We start from the raw sequence: 13,927 nt of genomic DNA on the forward strand, positions 1-13,927 counted from the left end.
TAAGAAACATCTGACGTTTGCAGACAACACATTTTTTAAAAAAGTAAATTGTGTATCTTCTTTATATTCATAGCTATAGGGATACTGTAGGTATCTTTAGGGAAAGTACTATATAGTTCAGCCATTTTACCCAGTGTGCTATCACAAATACCTTGTAACCAGAACCGTGTAACAGTACAATTGGTGTATGATAATAATCACTTTCAAACACTACAGAATCCTGAACAAAGATCCTTATGATCTATTAACCAAATGCTGAAATAGTATTTGTGTAGTAATGAGTGGACCTTTTTAAAAAATAGCTTTTTAAATGTCTTTGAAAGTTAAAATTATGTCATATATGATAACTCTTAGTCAAAGTACAAGTTTATTCCCAAATATGCTATTCTTTCTTTGGCCATAGCATGTAACAGAATTTATTTCTGTTTAGCAGATCAAGAGGTGGCAATATTGGCAGTATAAATGATTCATCCAAGGACAACCAATGTGTCATTGTAGAGATAAAACAGAACTAGGCTGCGTTCCACCAGCTCCTGGCCTATGTAACATTTTTGAGAACTTTCCAATCATTTTAGGAAAACAAAGTACTTAGAAAATACAAAGAGGTTTTTTTAATAAAAGAAAATCACTTATTTTGGAAATTGCTAAATTAATCATTCTGTTGTATTTAAGAAGCTCTTTGATGTGTTCTGGTAATTAGTATTTACTGCCAGATGAATGTCTCCTGGGCATTTTAATTAATGGGTGGCTTGGCCAAATGAGCTTCTGATGGTAAACCTTCATAAGGGTTTATTTTTGTGTTTCTCAAGAATAGCTGTCTCTTCAAAGCTCTTTAATTAGACAAGGTTTCGCAGCTAAAGCACATTATTAGAATAATTAGGCCTTGGGTTAAGAGAAATAGTGGGTCAAAGGAGCAGGTACTGTTAGAGAGAATGGCCTCTTCAAGTGGAGCATGGTGTCCACATCTGATGGACGTCCAGTTCTTCAACAGCTTGTATTCACTCCCTGTCCCTAGTTGGGGACCTTGTGTTGTTTGAAGTTCTTTTGACGGATCTCACCAGAAGCCTAAACATACCAGAGTGTGAGCTCATTTATCACCACCTCTTAAACTCCTGTAGAAAGCTGTATCCTAGTCCTTCTAACATCTAAGCTTAAAGACTTCTTATTTTCTCTTTCTTTCTACCAAATTGGTGATCTTGGCCATAATAATGATTGTTTTTGAGGGAAATGCTTCAAAGATCTTATGTGTGGGTCATTGATAACTCTAACAATTATAACAACTCCTTTGAGGGGTCTTTCTTAATAATTCAAATAAACTACTTATAACATTGTTCTTAAAATTACTATAGTATTTGGTCTCCAAAGTTTAATGTCCGTTGTGGTCAGAATGTAGTTTGAATTATTTGAAAATCTGATATGTAGATGGATTGTCATTTTGCCCCCTTCTTCAAACCACCCCCCCTCCATTTCTTGTTCTAAGCTCTTAATCTTGTCAGTCATTACTGGTGCATATGTTTTATCTCAAAGTTCTTCTGGGCTTCCCTGGTGGCGCAGTGGTTGAGAATCTGCCTGCCAATGCAGGGGACACGGGTTCGAGCCCTGGTCTGGGAAGATCCCACATGCCACGGAGCAACTGGGCCCGTGAGCCACAACTACTGAGCCTGCGCGTCTGGAGCCTGTGCTCCGCAATAAGAGAGGCCGTGATAGTGAGAGGCCCGCGCACTGCGATGAAGAGTGGCCCCCGCTTGCCGCAACTAGAGAAAGCCCTCACAGAAATGAAGACCCAACACAGCCAAAAAATATATAAATAAATAAATATTCAAAGTTCTTCTTTGTGATGAAGAAAAGATATACCTGACTGGTCCCATGGGGGATGGAGATGGTGCCAAAACAATTGGGTAGTATTACTGAAACTACTATTAAAAAACAAAAAATAATACACTTATATTGTCTAATTTTCCACTTTCCCACTATCTCAGGATGCTTATGATGGCAAATGTGTCTTTTTTCCAGCTAGATCAGTTGATTTAAGGATAGTGCTGATGAGCTATTACAGATTTCAAGCAGAGCAAGCTGTGTCACTGACATTTCTAATCCCATCAGCTGTCATGATCTGTATATGTTGTTAGATGGAGAACTGGGTTAAGGATATGTATGTCATTGGTTCAATATAAACCTACTTCCACTATTAGAAAAAAGTTATAGGACTTATGACATTGATTATATGTCAATCAATTCCTTTGTAAATATAGAGGATAGCCTGATTTATAGAATTACAAAGTTTATCCCATGTAAATTCTTTTGTTGTACCTTAGTTAGTGACGTAGCCAATGAAATTATTTCATTTAAAGTGGTAGAAACTTCACTTGGTTTTCTATTGATGTTATCTGTAAAAATTAATAACATAGTTTTAAAAATATTTGGTAAGCACAATAAATGCAAATGTAAAGATGCAGGCATATTACTATGCATTCCAGAGAACAGTCACCAAATAAGTACATTTTTATGTCAAATTGTAAACCTTTGAGAAAGCAGAAGAGATATGAACCTAAACAGAATCCTATATAAAGCAGGTTTTCCCCTCTCAGCAGTGACTAATTTCTGTCTATTCTTTCCTAAAATGATTGATAATTGTGACTCTGCTTTTTGACTCACCCTTTAGCACAGGAAATATTGCTGATACTTATCTTCATGTGCATGTTTGCTGTGTATATGTAATCTTTTGCAACGGAGATTATGAACAGGAAGGTGTTGAGTGTTACGATCCTTGAAGAAAACCATTACGTGCATCCCTCACAGCTCTTCCTTCCTTATGGTCGGGCGAGTGTATTCTTATCCATATGTATGTGTAATGGGATTTATACTTAACGAAGTTTGGGTGCTCATTATTAATGAATTTTTATAGATACAAATCAGGACTGTAAGTGTATTGTTTTCCATTTGTTTGTTTTACTTCTTTGACTCATTCATTTGCTGGGCCTGCTTGCATCACTCCTTCTGTCTACCTTTTGAAATTATACCACTGTCCCAAAACAAGAACTGATGGTGTTCTTCTTCACTGCAGACCACCTGGTGGCCCATGGCAGAATGGCAGAAAAGGAGGCCCGTCGGAAGTTCAAACAGATTGTCGCAGCTGTCTATTTTTGTCACTGTCGGAATATTGTTCATCGTGATCTAAAAGCTGAAAATTTGCTACTGGATGCCAATCTGAATATCAAAATAGCAGGTGAGAAGTATGCTGAGGATGTGAAATAGGAGTGAAGCAGCTTTTCCTTCAAGGTTCTTAAAGCAAGGGATTATCTGTTTCATCTATTCAGAAAGAAGTATTATGAAAAGGATTTTTGTGTGTGTGTGGCTTGAAAATTAATAAGCTTTCAAAATACATTGATGCTATTTTTTCATGTAGTTTGGGATGCAATAGGTTGGGAAGAAAGAAGAAAAAGTAATTTTTAAATAAGTAATAAAATATAGAATAAAGTAGTAAAAAAAAAAACAACTGATAAAATTGTGTGCCTTCTCACCTTCACTTGAGAAGGTTGATTTGTGTCACTGCTGATATAGAGCATGCTTATTCTTAAGACTGTGGTTTTATGATCATTTAAGAAGAATAGATCTTACAGTGGTTTAAAGGCAGTCCATCTCTTTTTATCCTCAAATTTCATTCATCTGCTCATCTGACAGTGCCTACAAAAGCACTTTTCACTGCCTCACTCTACTCATACTTCAATTTTAGTAAACTGTCAGCATTTGCCTAACCAATGCAAGCTCACCACCTATTGATAGAAGAAAGTGACTGCAGTTTATATAGAAACTATAAATATGAAAATAAACCATTTTTGTTTTTCTGACAATTTTTGGTATTGCATTGTATGTCCCTCGTCTTCCAGATAAAAAAGGACTGGAATCTCATATAGAAAACAGAACTTTAGCTAGAATATAACTGTCTTGAAAAGCCTAGGTAAGAAGCAATTCTGAAGATTTCCCTCCTTAACTGGGTGGGAATTGAGAGTTCAAATTTATATTATATTATATTATAGGTCAAAGTACCTATGTGTACCCTTGTAGGTTGTTGATTCTTCTGACAGTTTCTTTTGTGTACATAACTCTGCTCACTTTCCAGGCTCTACTTTTACATCCTCGGAATGTCACCTAGCCTTTTGTCTATCTGAGTTGGGCTGATTAGAACTTTTACAGTTGTAAGCTCTTTGAGTTCTGTATTTGCTCAATACACAGTAGACAGGAATTAGATGCTTTCTTTATCTTACACGAAATCATGTTTTTCCTTTGCCCTTACGTCTGTTTTATATTCTCTAAAGCTCTCTAGATGCTGACAGTTCTCAGAAGGGTGGGTAGGGTGGAAAGGCCTGACAATTTCAAACCCTCTTTTGTAATTATTCATTGTAGTTTCAATTAAATTAATGGTAATAACACCTACTAAGCTTCACAATCCTTAAAAGTATAATCAAATGTTGTGTTAATTATCTATTGTTGCTGTAGCAAATTACCACACACTTAGTGGCATGAAACAATACAAGTTTATCTTATAGTTCTGGAGGCCAGAAATCTGAAATGAATCCTGTGGGGCTGAAACCAAGGTATTGGTGGAACTGGTTCCATCTGGAGGCTTTGGAGGATTCATCTCCTTGCCTTTTTCAGCTCATGGAGGCCTCCTGCATTCCTTGGCTCCATCCCTTACATCACACTTCCACCTCCTGTTTCCATTGTCACATCTCCCACTCCTAATCTGATCCTCTTACTTCCCTCTTGTAAGGACCCTTGTGATTACATTGGGCCCTCCTGGATGAACCAGGATGGTCTCTCCAGCTCAAGATCCTTAACCTAACCACATCTGCAAAAGAAGGTAACACATCCACAAGTTCCATGGATTAGGACAAGGATGTCTTTGAAGGGCTGTTATTCAACCTACCACAAATGTTACTGTAGGGTTCTTTGGATTTTTGATTAGGGTAGTGAGTTAAAGGAAGGCCCTCTTTTTCTGCTACAGTCTTATTCTACCTTCACTGACCAAAGACTAAGAAAAAAAATTTTTATGCTTCCTTGTTCTTGATTTTGAACTTAGAATCATTTTGATTTAGTTAAGGGAAATTTGTATGGCTTTTAGTTTTTGCATTGAGAAGCCAAGTTTAAAAAGCAGGGGTTGATGATAATTGAATTTAGAAACTCTACTGACAAATATTTGGGTAAGGAGATTTTTAAATACTTTTCTTTGTTAATAGTTAAAAACAAACCCATGCAGTCACAATATGAGTCTCTACCTGTTGGGGTGTAATTACAGACTCCTAGGGGTGCTGACAGCCAGCCTTGGGCTCTCTGTGTATTAATACATATACTTTGGCAAGATTTTTATTTCATTAACCTAAAGTCTGCATTTTTATTACTTGTTTTCAGAGCAAAGCAAAGAATAAATGAGCACCTCTAGTTTTGTGCTCTGCTACAGTATCTGACATTGTCTTTGTTTGCATTCTTTCCTACATGCTATCATTACTCAGTTTCTCAGTCATTGCCTGAACTTCCCTTCCTACACATAAATTGGATAGAATACCCGTTTCTCATCAGCCAGGCCTTCTTTGAACTTAATGGACCAGTGGGAGAAACACTTCTAGTTGCAGCTGACTACAGCATGACTAATTTTAGAGAGGTAGGTTGGATGGTTCTGATGGGATAAGTTCAGATAAGTAATGAAATCAACTTTTTATTCTGAAAGCTGAAAGTAACTTTCAGATCCCTGATCTTTTCAGTAGTCTTTTTGATGAATTATTATAAATCTCAGTAAGAAAGAACTACTGTATATGAAAGAAACACATGAGAGAGAAAAGAGGGGTTTTTTGTTTTATTTAAAATATTGTTAGTCTTAAGCACCTCATTTTAAAAATCATCATATATGTTATAGTAGCAAATTAACTTGGAATTAATAAAAATTCAGATCAGGAAATTTAAGGAGTTCATGTTTTCCTTATCCAATATTTGCCTAGTGGTTTTGATGAAAAGATTATGCATCCTGTTCAAAAGTAGATGAATAAGTTGTTCTGGGGATGTCTGTGCTTACAGGAATTTATGTTTACTTTTTGTATGAAGTAATGTGACAATTTACATGTAATACTTGGTACTACTATAAAAATCTAGCTATTATAAAAACCCATGTTAGCCCTCTTCAAGTGAATATGTGTTCCCAGGACACGAGAGATAATTTCAGTTACAGATATTAAAAGATTAAACATCATTCCATTGTTTAAGAGTTTTTGTGATTAAATTCTTACCTATGAATTTTTGTTCTAGTGCTAGTTCTAGAGAGAATGAAGCCCAGGTGAATACTTTGTTTTTTTTTTCTGGTTTTAGTGCTTTCTTCTTAATGCTGGTCACAAACCTATCTTCTGTAGAATTATTTGAAAGATGTTTCTATCATTAGTAATCCAGCATAAGCATTGATTGTTTTCAGAATAAAGAATTTTATTTCTGAAAGGCAGAGTTGCCAAGTCTGGAACGAAGAATTTGTAGTGGCTATCTATAATCTTCACTGTTCTTAACAAAGGCTTTTTGCTCCGGTATCATGGAACAGAAAAAAGAAGGCTAAGAACATGACTCCCACCCTCAAGAATTTACAGTCTATTTGGGCAACAAGTGCTTAGAGCTTTGAAAAGTTAAATAACACCAAAATTATGCTTTACATCTATAAAAAGTACTTTGCAAGGCATTTTCACGTATATCATTTAATTTCAACATACTTGGCATGCAAATATGTCTTGTTTAGAAAACACTAGAGTTTCCAAAACACCTTTAACTTGCTAAAAGTTTGAATTTCTTATAAAGAGCACTCATGCAAATCGCTTTCATGTAGAGAGTTCAGCACTGGGAAAAGAATAGGATTCTTGGTCTCTAACCTTTCACTTTGTGCCTCAGATGTGTGAGGATCCACAAAGGAGCAGATTCGGGATGGGGGAGGCACAACATGGCTCTCTCAGCACATCGATTGTATCCCTGGGTGACAGCATGGCCAACAGCTACCAAATTGCAGTTTGATACAATAGGAGAGATGTTACAGAGCACATCATGATTCATTATCACGTCAATCGTATAGTCCAGTTACCACAGGAGTTCAGAGGATGGAGAAAGCACTTTAGTTTGCAGAATTTCATTAGATTACAAATGCCTCAGGGACTGTAAGCATATCCCATTTATCGTACCTGTTCTATAGTAGGTGCTCGATAACTTTGTTGATCTGAACTTTACACAGTGGTGATGAGGACAGAAACACCCTTTTGAGAATATAGCGCTTGAGGTGAGTCTTAAAGGATGAATAGAATTCTTTAAGGATAGGTGTCAAGGAGAGAATGCCAGTAGGATTAGTCAGTAAGCAAATGTTAGTAAAGCACCTGCTGTGTGCAGACACTGGGAATACAGCAGCAGATAAAATAGTCCCTTGGAACTAACATTCTGATGGGGAAAGATAGACAGTAAGCACATAAACAAGCTCTCGTAAGGGCTGTGAAAATGGTAATATCGAGTAGCCTGATAGAATGACTTGTGGGAGGGTAACCAGGATGGTCAGAGCCTTCCAAACAGAAGGAAGAGCAAGGCAAAGGCCTGCGAGAGGCGAATTCAACATATTTAGGGGGTAAGAGAAAGTTTAGCATGGCTGAGGATAATAAATAAGGCCGGGGGTGGAAAGATGGGATGAGAGAGCTGGCAAGGGCCAGTTCACGTGGGGCCCTGTGCACATGGTGAGGATTTGGGGCTTTATTTTGGTTACAGTGGGAAGCTGAGTTGGAGAAGCATGAGCAGCAGTAGAATGCACACAGCATATCTGCAGAAAAGCTTGGTGAGAGGGAAGGATCGAGGAGGGGAGTCAGGCCTGAGAAGGCAGGAAGGGGAGGTATTTATACTAAATTGTGAAATTGTTTGAATGCCAGGCTAAATAAATCAGATTCAGGGTGGATAAGGAAAAAAGGGCGGGAGTAGGGAGAGGGGACAGGAAAGCAATAGGAAGATCAGTTAAAAGGCTGTGAAATGGTAAAATCCTGCATACAGGTGGAGGTAGTGGATGTGGGAAGGAAGAAAAGGGCAACAAATACAAGAGATGTGAGCAGAGCAGGAATTTCTGGGACTGGGTAACGAGTCACATCTCTGGGCCAGGAAGAGGGAACTTCCAGTCGGAGATATGTTTAGAAATAGAGAAATCAGATTTTCTTATTGATGGATTATATTAAGCTATCAAACTGGTGTTGCCTTATTTTTAATGGTTGATGCACTGCTATTTAAAAGGAATTTTAATTCTTGTCCTTAAAAATTAACTAGAGAAATTTCTGTATTTATAAAAGATTGCCTAAATGTAGCTGGCTTACTCCCTGAAGCAAAGTTATTTGAAATACTCAGACGTTATGAGAATGTTTTGAAAATTGTGGAAACTTTTTTTTTTTTAACCTAAGGAAGTTGGAAACTTTTTTCTTTAAATGTCGACTCCCAGAATGGTCTCCATGAGATGGTTTCCACTCCGGTGTTATTGTTTTAGTTGGCAATCAGTAGACAGCAAAGATCTGAAGTTCAGCTCCAGCAAAGCCAACATTTTGGAAAGAATTTCCACAGTGCATGGATTTAAGGTACTGTGGAAATTTTTGACCTTTAATGCAGTGAGATCTAGACTACTTCATTTTTTAAAAGTGAGAAACTAAAACATTTCATAAGTCTATTGACCTTTCACCGCCAGTATGAATATACTAAGATACAGTCATATCTGTATCTCAAAACAAAGGTTGGAAACCTTGGATTTCTGAGACCCCTTCCGTAGTCTGGTGATTGAGAATGTCCCTGACAGGTCACAAAAAGTAGTTACGAATATTCATCGTGTCAATCCCAAATTTTATGTCATGATCCTAACACCCTTTGTTTAGGTAGTCTTTCAGTACGCCTCCCTGGTTGATGGGTAGTAAATTGAGACCCAGAGAGGCCATGTGACTTTCCCAAATTTGGGTCCTAGTAGAGCCTAGGAATCATAACGCCTCACCCTTATGCTCTCACCCTGAAATGGTATAGGACCCTCAACTATCAGGGGCTAAGGAACTTTAATGTATATTGACCCTTGGGAAAATGGAGTTTGGAAAATTCTCTCTTCTGAATCCTATTCCTAAGACTGGAGCTTTTACAAATGAAAAATTAATGTACCTTCATTAAAAAGGTATTTCAGGTACACATAGTTGACACACATGACACATGAAAAAATGCTCAACATCGCTAATTATTAGAGAAACGAGAATCAAAACTGCAATGAGGTACCACCTCACACCAGTCAGAATGGCCATCATTAAAAAGTCTGCAGATAACCAGTGCTGGAGAGGATGTGGAGAAAAGGGAACCCTCCCACACTGTTGGTGGGAATGTAAATTGGTGCAGCCACTATGGAGAACAGTATGGAGGTTCCTCAGAAAACTAAAAATAGAGTTACCATATGATCCAGCAACCTCACTCCTGGGCTTACATCCGGACAAAACTATAATTCGAAAAGATACATGCACCCCACAGGACAGGAATAAAGGCACAGACATAGAGAATGGACTTGAGGACATGGGGAGGGGGAGGGTAAGCTGGGACGAAGTAAGGGAGTGGCATGGACATATATACGCTACCAAATGTAAAATAGATAGCTAGTGGGAAGCAGCCGCATGGCACAGGGAGATCAGCTCGGTGCTTTGTGTCCACCTAGAGGAGTGGGATAGGGAGGGTGGGAGGGAGACGCAAGAGGGAGGAGATATAGGGATATATGTATATGTATAGCTGATTCACTTTGTTATACAGCAGAAACTAACACACCATTGTAAGTAATTATACTCCAATAAAGATGTTTAAAAAAAGAAAAGAAAAGATACATGCACCCCAGTGTTCATAGCAGCACTATTTATAATAGCCTAGACGTGGAAGCAACCTAAATGTCCATCGACAGCTGAATGGATAGGGAAGATGTGGTGTGTGTATGTGTGTGTGTGTGTATATATATATATATATATATATATATATATATATATATATACACACACACACATATATACACATACACATACATACACTGGAATACTGCTCAGCCATAAAAAAGAGTAAAATAATGCCATTTGCAGCAACATGGATGGACCTAGAGATTATCATGCTAAGTGAAGTAAGTCAGGAAGAGGAAGACAAATACCATATGATGTCACTTATATGTGGAATCTAAAATATGACGCAGATGAACTTATCTATGAAACAGAAACACACTCACAGACATAGAGAACAGACTTGTGGTTGCCAAGGGGGAGGGGGCTGAGGGAGGGATGGATTGGGAGTTTGGAATTAGTAGATGCAAACTATTATATATAAAATGGATAAACAACAAGGTTCTACTGTATACACAGAGAAGTATATTTGATATCCTGTAATAAACCATAATGGAAAAGAAAAAACAAGAAATAAAGTGAATATAACTATTTAATATTTTTTAAATGACAAGATTTTATAGTCTTTTTTTTAAAAATTTTTATTTATTTGTTTACAGCTGTGGTGGGTCTTCGTTTCTGTGCGAGGGCTTTCTCTAGTTGTGGCAAGTGGGGGCCACTCTTCATCACGGTGCGCGGGCCTCTCATTATCGCGGCCTCCCTTGTTGCAGAGCACAGGCTCCAGACGCGCAGGCTCAGTAATTGTGGCTCACGGGCCTAGCTGCTCCGCGGCATGTGGGATCTTCCCAGACCAGGGCTCGAACCCGTGTCCCCTGCACTGGCAGGCAGACTCTCAACCACTGTGCCACCAGGGAAGCCCTATATTCTTTTTTTATGACTGAATAATATTCCACTGTGTACATATACCACATTTTAAAATCCATTCATCTGTCGATGGACACTGAGGTTGTTTCCGTATCTTGGCTGTTGTAAATAATGCTGCAGTGAACATGAGTGTGCAGATGTCTTTTTGAATTAGTGCTTTCATTTTCTTTTCTTTTCTTTTTTTTTTTTGGCCACGTCACACGGCTTATGGGATTTTATTTCCCCAACCAGGGATCAAACTTGGGCTCTCAGCACTGAGAGCAAGGAGTCCTAACCACTGAACTGCCAGGGAATTCCCAGTGCTTTCATTTTCTTTGGATCAATACCTAGAAGTGGAATTGCTGGATCATCTGGTAGTTCTATTTTTAATTTTTTGAGGAACCTCTATACTGTTTTTCATAGTGGCTGCACCAGTGTACATTCCCACCAACAGGGCACAAGGGTTCCCTTTTCTCCACACCCTCACCAACACTTGTTATTTCTTGTCTTTTTGGTAATAGCCATTCTAACAGGTGTTTTGATTTGCATTTCCCTGGTGATTAGTGATATTGAACATCTTTTCATTTACCTGTTGGCCATCTGTATGTCTTCTTTGGAAAAATGTCTATTCAGATCTTCTGTCCATTTAAAAAATTGAATTGTTTTTTTGCTCCTGAGTTGTATGAGTTCTTTATGTATTTTGGATATTAACCCCTCATCAGATATATGATTTGGAAATATTTTCTCCTATTCAGTGGGTTGCCTTTTCATTTTGTTGATAAATATAAATATTTATAATGAACTTTTAAATCCGTTTTAATAATGTACTAATATAAAATATTTTACTTAAATTACTTCTTTATCATAAATCACACAAAAATGACAAAGTTATTTTAAAAATTTCTTTCTTGCAAGGTTTTTAGGATAATATATTCCTTTGAAAGAAGTTTGAGAGTCAAAAAAGTTGGAAAATACAGGGTACTTGTACAATTAAATAGGTTAGTTTTCTTTACATTCTAGTCCAAATAGGACCTTGATCTTTTTAATCAGATAGAGATTCTCTGAGCTCTTGATAGACTCTTTTTCAGGAAAACCCTTCTCCTCTATTATATACCAATTGCCCCTAAACTTGTGCTTAAAACTCAATTTATGTATATAATTATATAGTTAGATGTGTGATTGTGTTGTGTGCCCCTCGATGCATTAATGGTCCCTCAAAAACTTGGGGCGTATTCTACTCCTATTAGCATATTTACACCTTACCTTTTAGGTGGGTTACTGTTCAGATGTTTCCTCTCATTTGAGTTATATTTATTCTATTCTGTTAGTTTTAACCTAAGAGAGTATTTTCTTGCCTGCTTAGTTTCTAGGTGACAACTGAGAATCTTATATGTGATCATACCTTCTTTTCTGCAAAAGTAGCCTTCTGCTTATCAGACCATGTGCCTTAATTTTTAATTTGGAAAATATTATTGTTATAACTATATACTGTATTTCCATTTGGTATCTTCAGTTTCTTTTGAGAAGTTAAGGGGACCTTGATTCATTATGGTCTATAAAAGGCACACTAAAAATTTGTATAGAGTGCTCACCTATCAGGATTAGAAACTTACCTGATTGAATGATTGTACTATTATTTTTCTAAGTGATATGAATCACTTTAGAATCATCATTACAATAGTATGCATTAATGTTTTCAAGAATTCCAGTGAATATTGTTTGTAGGTCTTATAGAAAAGGTCTTATTATAACCTTTTCCCTTATACACCTACTCAATACTGAGTTTGATGAAAAGATCCCGTGTTGGCGAGGGGTTTTTGCCTTTCATGAGAAGGGTTGGGGTAGTGCTATGTATGATAGAGTGGAGGGGATTCGTTTATTACCTCATTTAAAAATAGCTGAGTTCAGTGATCCTAACTGCTAAGATATTTTTAAAACTTTGGGGGCAAATACATGTCATTCATTGAAAATACCAATGTAACGCTGCTCCAGCATTTTTGTTTTTAAACTTTCATTTTCCACGGAGGTAGTCATCATGCTGTATAGATACACGGTGCTCGGAAGTTGTGGAGGGTCAGGAGATTGCTAAGGTTAAGTGATAGCTGTGGAAGAGCCCCGTATATGGGGCAATAGTAGGAGCTGCAGCAGAATGGTCCTCTAATACCTCTCTAACACGTTACCAGGAAGGTACATATATTCTTTCAGTCTCCTGAATATTATCTCTCTCCTCCTCCAATTCTGACCTCCCCTGGTTTCTTAAACTAAACCAAATGCCCCCCTTCCCAAATAAGCTGATTACTTGATTTTTTTTTTTTTTTTCCCATGAAGGAATTTCTCTTGAGTATAAATGCTCAGGCTGTGAGTCAGTAGTTTTTGGCATTACTTCTCTATTAGCTCCTAGTTAGGAAGTTCAGCCAGAGGTTGAAGGGATTGCTAAACACTTCAGGACTTCCCAGACCCATTTTTAAGAGCAAACTAATATTGAGACTCCTGGGAACTTTGAAACTCATCCTTTGTCACTACCAATATTTTGAGATTCACACAGTTGACTCTTGTGTCCAAATCCAAATAAAGCTTTTGGGTCACATGATTTCTAGTCTAGTAATATTGTGTAGGAAAAGCAAGGTTAGTTCCTCTTCCGTGTCATGTTCTATCTTAACAGTCCATATAACGGTCTAAATCCTGTTTATAAAGTGTTCTTTTACAGGTCTTGATCTTTGATTCGTCAAGTCATTTCTAGCTAGAATACCTGACAGCTTGTGGCCCACACCCCGTACTTATTAGTCCACTGAGAAGTTAATCAGGGCCCCAAATTATTTCTATTCGTGGTCTTTGTCTTTAATTGCAAGTGCAGCATTGGGGTTATGAGTCCTCAGAAGCTTTCAGATTTTAAAACAGGAAGGATCTTGTCTCGGTATTTTCTGGTGAGGTGGTTTATTTAGGATAAATAATTATTTTCCCACTTCACTTTTTTCCTCTGCCCCGTACTTCCAAGCTGTTTACTTATCACAGCGAGGAAGTGAGATGAAGCACAAGTTACTCCTGGAGGGGTTGGCTGCCACTTGTAGCTGTACTACTGTAGTACCTTCACAGACACTGGGAACATTTGGAACTGGCTGCAGGCAGCGCCTAATCTGTTATATCTG

At 37.6% G+C, this 13,927-nt stretch overlaps 1 protein-coding gene across 4 annotated transcripts in view; it reads left to right on the forward strand.

Annotated features, from left to right (window-relative positions):
- SIK3 (SIK family kinase 3) overlaps window positions 1–13,927 on the forward strand; it is a 244,916-nt gene that overhangs the window by 166,593 nt on the left and 64,396 nt on the right. For all 4 annotated transcript variants that reach the window (XM_036859699.1, XM_036859701.1, XM_036859700.1 and 1 more), the window contains exon 4: window positions 3,065–3,226. In XM_036859699.1, coding sequence (XP_036715594.1) covers window positions 3,065–3,226 — 162 coding nt within the window. The remainder of the gene's footprint in view (window positions 1–3,064; window positions 3,227–13,927) is intronic.

The sequence above is a fragment of the Balaenoptera musculus genome, chromosome 8 (assembly GCF_009873245.2).
Source record: "Balaenoptera musculus isolate JJ_BM4_2016_0621 chromosome 8, mBalMus1.pri.v3, whole genome shotgun sequence".
Taxonomy (NCBI): Eukaryota; Metazoa; Chordata; class Mammalia; order Artiodactyla; family Balaenopteridae; genus Balaenoptera; species Balaenoptera musculus.